Genomic DNA, 12,267 nt, shown 5'->3' on the forward strand with positions numbered 1-12,267 from the left:
ATCAGCGTGGTGGATGTGTTGTTACCTACCTTTGCCACCTGGGGGCGGCCCGTCAGGAAGCCCAGCATCCAGTTGCAGAGGGAGGTGTTTAGTCCCAGGGTCCTTAGCTTCGTGATGAGCTTTGAGTGCACTATGGTGTTGAAGGCTGAGCTGTAGTCAATGAATAGCATTCTCACTTAGATGTTCCTTTTGTTCAGGTGGGAAAGGGCAGTGTGGAGTGCAATAGAGATTGCATCATCTGTGGATCTGTTGGTGCGGTATGCAAATTGGAGTGGGTCTAGGGTTTCTGGAATAATGGTGTTGATGTGAGCCATTTACCAGCCTTTCAAAGCATTTCATGGCTACAGACGTGAGTGCTATTTGTTGGTAGTCATTTAGGCAGGTTACCTTAGTGTTCTTGGGCACAGGGACTATGGTGTTCTGTTTGAAACATGTTGGTATTACAGACTCAGACAGGGAGAGGTTGAAAATGTCAGTGAAGACACTTGCCAGTTGGTCAGCGCATGCTCGGAGTACACGTCCTGGTAATCCGTCTGGGCCTGCGGCCTTGTGGATGTTGACCTGTTAAAGGTCTTACTCACATCGGCTGCGGAGAGCTTGATCACACAGTCGTCCGGAACAGCTGATGCTCTCATGCATGTTTCAGTGTTACTTGCCTCGAAGCGAGCATAGTTATTTAGCTCGTCTGGTAGGCGCGTGTCACTTGGCAGCTCTCGGCTATGCTTTCCTTTGTAGTCTGTAAATAGTTTTCAAGCCCTGACACATCCGACGAGCGTTGGAGCCAGTGTAGTACGATTCGATCTTAGTCCTGTATTGACGCTTTGGCTGTTTGATGGTTCGTCGGAGGGCATAGCGGGATTTCTTATAAGCTCCCGGGTTAGAGTCCCGCTCCTTGAAAGCAGCAGCTCTACCCTTTAGCTCAGTGCGAATGTTGCCTGTAATCCATGGCTTATGGTTGGGGTATGCACGTACAGTCACTGTGGGGATGACGTCCTCGATGCACTTATTGATAACGCCAGTGACTGATGTGGTGTACTCCTCAATGCCATCGGAAGAACCCTGGAACATATTCCAGTCTGTGATAGCAAAACAGTCTTGTAGTTTAGCATCTGCTTTATCTTACCACTTTTTATGGACCGAGTCATTGGTGCTTCCTGCTTTAATTGTTGCTTGTAAGCAGGAATCAGAAGGATATAATTATTATCGGATTTGCCAAATGGAGGGCGAGGGAGAGCTTTGTACGTGTCTCTGTGTGTGGAGTAATGGTGGTCTAGATTTGATTTCCCTCTGGTTGCACATTTAACATGCTGATAGAAATTTGGTAACATGGATTTAAGTTTCCCCCTGCATTAATGTCCCCGGCCACTAGGAGCGCCACCTCTGGATGAGTGTTTTTCTGTTTGCTTATGGCGGAATACAGCTCATTGAGTGTGGTTTTAGTGCCAGCATCGGTCTGTGGTGCTATGTAGACAGCTACGAAAAATACAGATGAAAACTCTCTAAGTCGATAGTGTGGTCTACAGTTTATCATGAGATACTCTACCTCAGGCAAGCAAAACCTCGAGACTTCCTTAGATATCGTGCACCAGCTGTTGTTTACATGTATGCATAGGCCCCCGCACCATGTCTTACCTAGAGGCTGCTGTTCTATCCTGCTGATAGAGTGTATAACCCGCCAACTGTATGTTCTTAATGTCATCGTTCAGCCACAACTCGGTGCAACACATTTTCACGCTTGTTTGTAATTACTAGTGCTGAGCGATGAACTGAAATGTTGGTTATTTTTTGGTTTTTAAACAGCTAATTGACTGACGTTGGTTCAATTATTTGAATTCCATTTCGTTTTTTTTTCTTCTGTGAGCTCAATGTGCAGGTTCAGTAGAGGTAAATTAGATCAAGCCTGAACTGTGCGATGTAGTAGGGAGTTGTAGTTTCCAACAGACCAATATTCTACATAGTTTAGTGCAGAAAATGAGGTAAATAACTATAATGACCATAATCGATTGTGCGCTTGCTTAAACTTGTCCGGTCTGTATTGAACAGACATAGAGAGAAGATGCACATCGAGATGGATTAGAAACAGTTGCTTCGCGAGCCTGAAAATACATAATCTAAGTGATTGATAGTTGGTATTCAGTAGTTATAAAAGTATGCCTTATTTACTTTGAAGAACTACTAAAATAGTGATTTTGTCAGACAGCATAGGCAGCAGCTCTGTAGAGATGAGGTAATGACTTGGAATGAAGTAAAAGTAATAAAATAAAACAAATATTTTATTAAATTAAAGTAATGTGAATAAATGAAGTGATAAGCAGTAATGGGCAGTAACTACGATCATGGGACTTTTATTAATTTTGTTATGCAGTGTTACAGCATTAAACCCACATAATGCATAGTGCATTTAATGTAGATAAGGCATACTTTTATGACTACTGAATACCAACTATCAATCACTTAAATGATGTATTTTCAGGCTCGCGAAGCAACAGCTTTCTAATCCCTCTCGATGTGCGTGTTCTCTCTTCTCTCCATGTCTGCTCCGTACAGAATGAAATGTGTAACAACACAGTGGCTCTTAAATGTATTTGTGTCACAGAAATGTAACACAAACAATATCATACATAATTACTAATGTCATTTCTATATTGTTTTGTCTTTCTAAGGTCCTGAGGAAAAACATAATAATCTACTTAAAGAAGACAAGTGCTGTTGCTCGTAGGGAGCATATCAAGACTGGTAAGACCAGAGACAGATGAGCTGGGGTACTTGTTGACCTGGATCATTGATAGCCAGCAAATGGTCATCATGGGGGATACCATGATGACCATTTGCTGGCTATCAATGATCCAGGTCAACAAGTACCCCAGCTCATCAGCTCATTTGGACAGTTCAAATGGGGGACCGTTCCAATCCTCGCAAATCATGTTAAACACTACTTGTTGACCTGGATCATGGATAGCCATCATCCCCTGGAAGGTGTCCCCCATGATGACCATTTGGGCAGTTCAGATGGGGGACCGTTCCAATCCTCATTTGGTAGGACAAATTTATTCAACATGTGCCATCCCCGGACTGCAGGGAATATATAATGTTGTCAATCATCTCTTGCACTGCCATAATAAAAAGTATGTGATTAACTCAACTTGAAGAAATAATGTTCTCTAATGCAGCAATGTAATCATTTTCTAGAGGTAGATGATCACCATAGCTTGGAGGGAACTTGTCCTAAGAGGATGAACGTTGTGTCACAAACCATGTCCTTTCATTTCTTTTCATCCATATCCAATATGCTTGAAAATATGAAGAGTGGTACTCAGTGATGTGTTGTGTTGGATTTGCCCCAAATAACTATTTGTATTCAGGACATAGTTAATTTCTTTGCCAATTTGTTTGCAGTTTTACTTTTGTCTCTTATTGCAAACAGGATTCAAATTTAGGAATATTTGTATTCTGTACAGGCTTTCTTCTTTTCACTCTGTTATTTATGGTGGAGTAACTACAATGTTGTTGATCCATCCTCAGTTTCCTCCTTTCACAGCCATTAAACTTTGTAACTGTTTTAAAGTCACCATTGGTCTCATGGTGAAATCCCTGAGTTGTTTCGTTACTCTCCGGCAACTGAGTTGGAAAGGGGGATACCTAGTCAGTTGTACAACTGAATGCATTCAACTGAAATGTATCTTCCACATTTAAGGATGCCTGTATCTTTGTAGTGACTGGGTGTATTGATACACCATCCAAAGTGTAATTATTAATTACACCAAGCTCAAAGGGATATTCAATGTCTGCTTTAAAAAATATATTTTACCCATCTACCAGTAGGTGCCCTTCTTTGTGAGGCATTGGAAAACCTCCCTGGTTGAATCTGTGTTTGAAATTAACTGCTTGACTGAGGGTCCTTATAATTATATATATATATATGTGTGGGGTACAGAGATGACATAGTCATTCAAAAATCATGTTAAACACTATTATTGTACACAGAGTGAATCCATGCAACACATTTGTACTCCTGAACTTATTTGGCTTGCCATAACACATGGGTTTTTATTTAACTGGGCAAGTCAGTTAAGAACAAATTCTTATTTACAATGACAGGCTAGGAACAGTGGGTTAACTGCCTTGTTCAGGGGCAGAACAACAGATTTTAACCTTGTCAGCTCAGGGATTTGATCTAGCAACCTTTCGGTTACTGGCCCAACACTCTAACCACTAGGCTACCTGCTGCCCCAGGTTGAATACTTATTAACTCAAGACATTTCAGCTTTTCATTTTTTTATTAATTTGTACAAATCTCTAAAAACATAATTCCACCTTGACGTTATGGGGTATTGTGTGTAGCCAGTGACACAAAATCTGAATTTAATCCATTTTAAATTCGGGTTACAACAACAAACTTTGGAAAAAGTGAAGGGGTGTGAATACTTTCTGAGGGCACTGTATATAATACATATGTAATAAGTATTTTTCTGGTGACATTGCTTGATGATTCTCAGCCATCGTGGTCATTACATTACAAATTGTGTCTGATATTGATTACATCATTCCTGTTCATCATTAACATGACTGGCAGTTACCATAACAAAGGAGTAAGGCGCTGCTGGTTTTTTTACTGCCGTGTGCCTATTGTGCATTTAGGATTGCTGGCGAATTACTGCCCAACTCAAGGAAGAGGTAGCCTATTGCTTCTTTTATCAGCAACACCCCTCTCGTCTTTCATTCATCGCTCATGCTAATTTAGCCTGTAATTTCCCATGTCCCGAGCCCCTTTTACTGGCTCGGGTGCCTTTCCTAAGCCTGTGTAGTTGAAGGATTATGTATGATATGGTAATGTTGCTAATGGAAAGGTTGGCACAGGAATGTGAGCTGGTGGTATTTTTTGTGAGAAGGACACAGGTGCCCTTGCAGAGAGATGTGACGTGAGCGGACTATGAATTTGCCAGGTGGCAGAGGAAGAGAGGAGGGAGCCTACAGAGAGACAATGCTTATGTACACCAGTGAGTCCGGGTGACACAATGAACGGTTCATCGGTAGAATTTACAGTAAGACGTTTGCCCAGATGCTTATGTGCCTCAGTTATTACTTCAGTTTACTCTGTGATTTAAATACATTGGAAATTAATCTAGAAAAGGAACAAAGAGATTATGCAAGTGGTACTAGTGTTTCTAGAGGTTCCCTGGAAATTACTATTGAGCGGAGCCAACCCCCTCCCCTCACACACACAGACTCTCTCTCACATAGATACACAAAGTCTCACACACACACACACACACACACACACACACACACACACACACGTAGGATACCTCGCTCTATAGTCTACAAGATTTATAGACGTAGTGATTGGCTTCGTTGCCCCCCATCCCTTCCCCCCTCCACCATTCTGCGGCACTGCCATTTGCAGTGGTTGATGAGGGCCCCCCTCCCATTCAAACATGGCCGTCTGAGGGAAGAGGGGTGGATGAGATGGGGTGTACAGCACACACTATCAGATCAGTCCTCTCCTCCTCCACTCACCACATCCACACACCTTTTCAGCTATCGCTCAAGGTCACCCCACGTTCTCTCCAATGAAATGCACAAACCAGTTTGTCATTTTTCACGGAAACAGAAAGTGAATGGGTCGCTATGCTTTATAGTGCTGCGTCAAAAGAGGCGGAGTGTGGAAGAAAATATTTTTGGGGGGGACAGGCATTGTGGGGGGTGGTTGGGGAATGACGTGCTAGGGAGGAGACTGCCGATTGGCCAGGGCAGGTGTCAGTCGCCACGCTGCTGCAGACGGACAGGCCACTCGATGAATATGGATGAGAGCAGTGAAAAGGGTGATGCGGCAGGGAAGACCCCCCCCCCTTCAAACCGGTGCAGGCTTGAACAATGCGTGGCGTCTTTCACTGAAAATACTGAGAGCCTGCATTAGCATTTTCTCATACAATTGAGGCTCTGGCCAGCTGCAGGCATGGCTTGGATGTTGCGGTGAAATCTTTTTTTTACACCCACTGATGTATTAGACCTCTGTGAAAAAGGTTGACTGGCCGCATTCCTCAACGCCACCATTGCACCTATGACTAGCCTAACGTTAAGGTACCCTTACAAGATTGTACCCCGGTATTGATGGCGATCTGACAGAGGATTTTACCAGCAGATCTCAGAATGGGTAAGAGCCAAACTGTTTTTGTCATGACTTGTTGAATTCATTTATCACACTCAACTCTTTATACTTGACTACGTAAAATCTATTCTGCTCATTATTGACCATTTTGTTCCATCGTTCTTGCTGCCTGTCAGCGCCAGGTTGGTCCATTGACATGCAGAGTGGGTATTTGGAGGGAGTGGGGGGGTGGTCACAAGGCATTTCCTCCTGACCCACCCCCCTTGAATGACTTCACTAAACACGTTTGGCTCAGTGTCCGTGTCTCTCCTTCAAGCCATCCCTCCAGTATTGGATGCATGGGGTTTGAACTCAACAGCCCCGACTGGCTTAGCTTCCCGACCTGCCCCATACTGCTCCTATTCCCCTGACGGATTGCAGCAACAGATTGCCATGTTTACTCTACTACATGACGCCATTGAAACCTGTTAGTGTGATTTTTCAGACGCTAGGACGAAATTAATTATTGACTAATGACTGCAAACGCTGCCTGTGAGGGCAATGGAGTGAATCTCAGTGGCATGCTCTCCCCTGCTGGGTTCACCCTGGTTTTAAGACACAGAAACGGGAACTTGTGCACCCCTGCCAACACAGGTCTAATAGAGGACATTTCCATTCCTATTGTTCAGTTTATCCTGTGTGGAGAGTTGTAATAACATGTGTCCTCTGACTGACAGTAGAAAAGTCTGTACTTCCATGAAGACAATGTCAATGTCTAAGCCATGGTTTTTACTTTTTCATCAAGGTCATCTATTCTTTTTTTTCCCCTGGAAGGGAAAACTTTTTTCTCTGAAAGGGGAAGATTAATGGAGTAAAAAGCAGAAATCCAAGCAGAAAAAGGGCCTTGGCTAAAGGAGTATGGTTTGTGTCAGATTGTCATAATGGTTTCTTTCCGATTGAAGGACTAATAGATGTTCTCAGAAAGGCTCTATCATTTATCGGTGTGATTTACAATATAAATGTGTTGACGGACTAGACATGTGAAGGTGGTATGAATTTTCATATAAATGTTGGTTCTAGTAGTCTAATGTGTGACCAGTAAGGAAGGTCTTTTAGTCTGCGTTAACAGAATTGACTTTGGATTTTAGATATCAACGTGTCATGACTTTATTGAGAGACCTATCAAAATCCAAATGGAACATGAGTGGCATGTTAAAAGAATCAGTAGAGAGCTGACACGTAGAGTGACTGAAATCCCTAGATGTCACAGTGCCACATTCATTGTGATCAGGATCTAATGAGCCCATTTAAGAGGCAAACAGAAGGTCAGTCTTAGAACAGTGACATCGATGTGTGCAGACCTCCATCCATCCATCTTCCCTGGACGAGCCTGCAAATCTATCCCCCTGCATGAAGCTATACAACGACGACACAGGCAAACACGCATCTTGGCGTTGTCAACCAAAATCACCATTAAAACGAACAACTACGACTTGATATCGTCATTATATTTTTTTGTGCTGGTCTGTATTAAAAAAAACGTTTGTATACTGATATAAACAGTTCTTTGAATGTACGTTCTTGACAGAGTGACGTCACCCTTGCATTGAAGAAGTCCCAAATTGAAGTCATTCATTGAAAAAGGAATGTTAAAACTAGTAGTTGATATCTGAAAACCATACTAGATACTTTTTTGGCCGTACCAGCACAGATGTTTGAAGAATGATTTAGGCTATTATTATCTAACTGATTTCTGGGGTGACATTGAGTAGTCATTTTTCTCACAGGTTCATATATTGATCGCATGTCTGTCTCCCATGTTGATTACTTATGTCTGGAATAGCACAACCAGGTGTTGGTTGGTACAGAGACGGAAGAGGAAGTGAGACATCCCAGTTGCAATTTTTTTTATGGTTAATCTACAGTTAATGAACTAAGCAGACCAGACCCAGCTGCTATTGCATTGGTATCTATGGGAGAGCCACCCCTTAAGCAGACCGGAACTCTGACCAATCCACCATCTTTGGGTTGGTATTCGCAGTAATTGGCACAGAGTCCAATCCCAACATTGAGTTGATTGCTCTACCCAATTGCTACCCAATCTGGATTTGTTTGGAGTGACACACACTGCTCACCTGGGTGATGATTAAATCTTCTTCATTAGCCAGTATGTGGAGTGGAACATTCTCGATTAAAAGGATGAAGAACAGAAGGTTTGATCGGTGAATTCTTTGAGCTGACATGATATCAATCACTGACTGATACAAGACAGTGTTGTAAGCCACTGAACCCCCTTTTAAACGGGAGGAGATTGAGTCTGTCTTTTTGGCAGTATCCAATTTGAACAAATCAGAGGGATTTCGTTTCCTTATGCTAGCATTTCTAACAGTTATTACTCTGGATCACAATGGGTTGGATTTCAAACACCGCAAGCATATGATTTATATGTTTCGACATAGTCATGTGGGAGTAATATTCTGAGTAATGTTAATACATCCTATAATTTTCACCATTCCGATGATGTTTATGCTCCCCTTTGTCTCTCAGATAGTGATTATAATTATTTTTATTTTTTACATTGTAGGAGTTGGCTTAGATTGAACCATGAATTAGATATTTTGTCAGAAGATTCTGATAAAGGATACTAAAACTCCTTGAAAACAGTTAAAATTAGACCTCTGCAAACTGGAAAGGAGGTCAGCATTTACTCCACAGGATATCTGGGACAGAACACAGAACGTGTCACCAAACTCTGATGAAATATGGGACTAGAGGCTACAAAAGAATCACACTCCGAAATAAAAAATACCTCTAGATACCTTCCTACCAAAGTGTCAGTCGCACAAGAATATATGTGGCTAGCTACCTATTCAACTGTTTGCATCTGATCTGACGCTTACATGTTCCTATTGAGAATGATTGAATGGAGCCAGAGTGAATGGAGCCAAAGGCATGTATCAGCTGAGGTGGCTGGGTTACTTGCAGTATGGTGTATATGTGTGTAAACTACAGCTTCTTTACTAGCTCTGACCCTCTCCTGTCTGTTCGTCTCTCTCTTTCTCTATGTCCTTCCAGAGGAGGGTGAGTACTTCCTGAAGGTGCTGATCCCCAGCTATGCGGCCGGCTCCATAATTGGCAAGGGCGGCCAGACCATCGTACAGCTGCAGAAAGAGACGGGCGCCACCATCAAGCTGTCCAAATCCAAAGACTTCTACCCAGGTAATTGGATCCCACTTTGTCCCTGATCAAATTATCCAAATATAAAGGCGCACACCCAAGTAAGAGCCCCCAAAATCATCGGACTCTCTCAATTCAAGTTTAGTACAAGACGTTATTTGTTGGTTACGCTGCAGTTTGAATTCCATCTGGGGAGCCCAATGAGTTTGATCCAGCCTTCCAAATGCACAGTATTTTTACACAGACAAAAGACCTATTCAGATGCTACAGCTGCTTCTGACTCAGGAATAGCATTTATAGATACAAGCAACTGCTCTTTCAATTTGGCTGTGCTCTTAACAGGGAGCTGATCCAATTTCTGTGAAAAGTCTGTAGTCCCCAGAAGTACTATCATTCTTCATTCTGCTACAATGCAAAGACTGCGTTTAATCAATTCCCCGCTTAGCTGCCTGGCTGCCATTTTACTCCAAGATGGAGAGAGCACATTATCCAATGTCGAGGACATGTAAGGTACACTGAAAGCAGTAGTTGCCCAATAGGGCCTTGTTCTTAAAAACATGTCAACATGGAAAAAGATGCTTATGTTTTCCCAATGACCCCACACTGATGGAGGTCACTGCACTCTCTGGTTGGTGCTGAAGCGTCTTGTCTTCGGAGCAGGAAATGTGAGAGCCGCAGTAAAGAGTATGCGTTTGTCCTTCATGGCTGAGGAAGCTTCAACCTTCTGGAAAATAACAGGTGTGTCGTGTGGCTCGCTGTTGATTAAGATTAAGATTACTTTATTAGCCAATTGCACACAAATTTGACTTCCGCGTTTAACCCAACCCCTCCGAAAGACACACATACAGGTTTTTGGAGAGGTGCAGGGGGCTGCCACACTGGGCACCTGTTGTTGTGGGGGGGTTATGTGCCTTGCTCAAGGGCACAACAGCAGGTAATGGCATCTAGGAATTGACACCAGCAACCTTCCAGTTGCCAGGTCACTTCCAGACAGATTTTGTCTTGTCGGACACTGGATTAGAACTGACAAAACTTGCTGGCTCACCTCTCTAACTGATTGAACAAAAATGGCAATATGGCTAAAATATGGGCTATGTTCTGACACGTGGAAGTTGTGATATACTGCGCTTGGACTAAACCTTGGCAAAATATTAGGTCACACTTTATTTGGATAGTCCATCTGTAGATGCTCTACAGATTGTCATACTCTCAACAAACTATCTGTTGATAAGCAACTGCTTGCTAAGGTTAGGGTTAGGTTTAGAATACGGGCTAGGGTTAGGGTTAAGTTTAGGGTTAGGATAAGGGTTAAGGTTAGTGTTAGTAGATAGCCTGTAGAGCATCTACAGATTGACTATCCATATATAAAGTGTTACCAATAATTATTGAACCTTGGCAAAGAATAGAAGTACAATAATATTTCCTTTTTAGTGTATCTCCTGTTCCCACTACTGCACTGAAAAACTGGATTCATCGATCGTCACCATGACACGCTGAAAATGAACTCTAGTAATGGCTTACTTTTGCATACAATGCAGCAGCACTACTTTGTAGTATTGTCACGATATCAGAATTTTGACTTTGATATCGATACCAGGTTCAGCATCACAATGCTCGATACCAAAATTATAGCAAAACGATACCAAGGGAAAAAAGAAGGCGTATTAGCCAGTCACAGAATGGCACTCTATCCAGACAGTTCTTTTGAGTTCAATATCATTACATTTTAAATTGTAGATGTTTAAATGGATGCATTAAGAAAACAATTATACAAGCATGCAATTTATTTGAATGGTCAATCTCTAATCTATTGATAAACTGGGTGAATCAAGATGTAGCCTAGGCCTATTTACAATACAGGTGAATACATATTCAATAGGAGTGTGTGCATGCAATGAGTTATTGAGCTTGCTTTGGCTGAATTCATTAGGCTACAGATGAAAAACTGTTTACCTTCCATTTGGGGCTTATTTTATTATTTGCATAGAAGAAGCAATCTCTTCTTTTGTAAAAGTGCGTGCTGTCTCTTTAAGACCCATGACGTCACACACACGCTAAATTCTAGGTTTGAGCAAATATGATTTCGGGAGAGATGTGAGGTAGGGGAGATGAAGTGAATGAATAAAGTTTTTGGGTGACAATCAGCAGCATTTTGCATTATGGTTTGCATATGATTACAGACAAGGTACTAGGGTAGTCAATTGATGTTAGCTTCTGCTGTAAGCTTTCTTTTGTGAACAGAATTTATTCAATAGCAACGGTCATCGAAATTGTTAAAAGGTTTTAAAATTGTTAAAAATAATTCTAATAAATGCACATTTGAACAATGAATTATGATACTCCAAAGTTTTGGAATTTTTATAATCCAGTTTTTTGTTGTTGCATATATGAATACATTAACGCAAAGGGAGGAACAGGACTGCAACCACCAAGCACTTTCTCAGTCTACCCTAACTGCAGTCACATAAACATACTTTACAATGTTTGCGAGATCGATGATACGTAATATCACACTGTAATCCGAGAGCTCATTTTCGAAAGTTGCTTTCATTTCGGCACATCTAATTTATAAACATTTCAACTGTGTTAGATTATTACTTTTTTCAATTACACAAAAAATGAACACCCATCAAAATGAAGTTATTTTTTGTTCTCTTTCTTGTGATGTGTCGAGACGGTGAGTTCAATCTCTGATGAAGCGTTGACAGGTCATTACAACATTTCAGCGGTCGTAGCGTTCATGGGGAAAAAATTGACAGACACAAGCAAAAGTATGAAAGAGTCACAGGAGTAAAATTAAAGCAATCAATCCAGCGAGATTTAAGTAACAAGCGGATTAAGCGCCCCTCAAACACAGGAAATAGATGGCTGAAAGACAGATCCTCAGCTGTGCGGGGCGTACGCGTTGCTATATTCAAAATTGCAACATGCCATGTTGCATTATTCAAGTGTGTTTGTTCTTCTTCTGTGCAGCATAAGTGGTGATGCAGCCCAGACTCGCA

At 41.8% G+C, this 12,267-nt stretch overlaps 1 protein-coding gene across 2 annotated transcripts in view; it reads left to right on the forward strand.

The window, feature by feature from the left end:
- Positions 1-2,663: 2,663 nt before the first annotated feature.
- The window catches only part of LOC106567594 (RNA-binding protein Nova-1), a 39,456-nt gene continuing 29,852 nt past the window's right edge, over positions 2,664-12,267 (forward strand). Inside the window, exons 1-2 of one of the 2 annotated variants that reach the window (XM_014137103.3) lie at positions 2,664-2,736; positions 9,164-9,307. Coding sequence is in view for 1 of the 2 variants with exons in the window: in XM_014137104.3 (XP_013992579.1) it covers positions 6,151-6,154; positions 9,164-9,307 (148 nt within the window). In the remaining variant the exon portion in view is untranslated. Of the gene's footprint in view, positions 2,737-5,797; positions 6,155-9,163; positions 9,308-12,267 lie in introns of those variants that run through there. The other variant, XM_014137104.3, reaches the window with a different exon arrangement.

Source organism: Salmo salar, chromosome 13, assembly GCF_965601325.2.
Source record: "Salmo salar chromosome 13, fSalSal1, whole genome shotgun sequence".
NCBI lineage: Eukaryota > Metazoa > Chordata > Actinopteri > Salmoniformes > Salmonidae > Salmo > Salmo salar.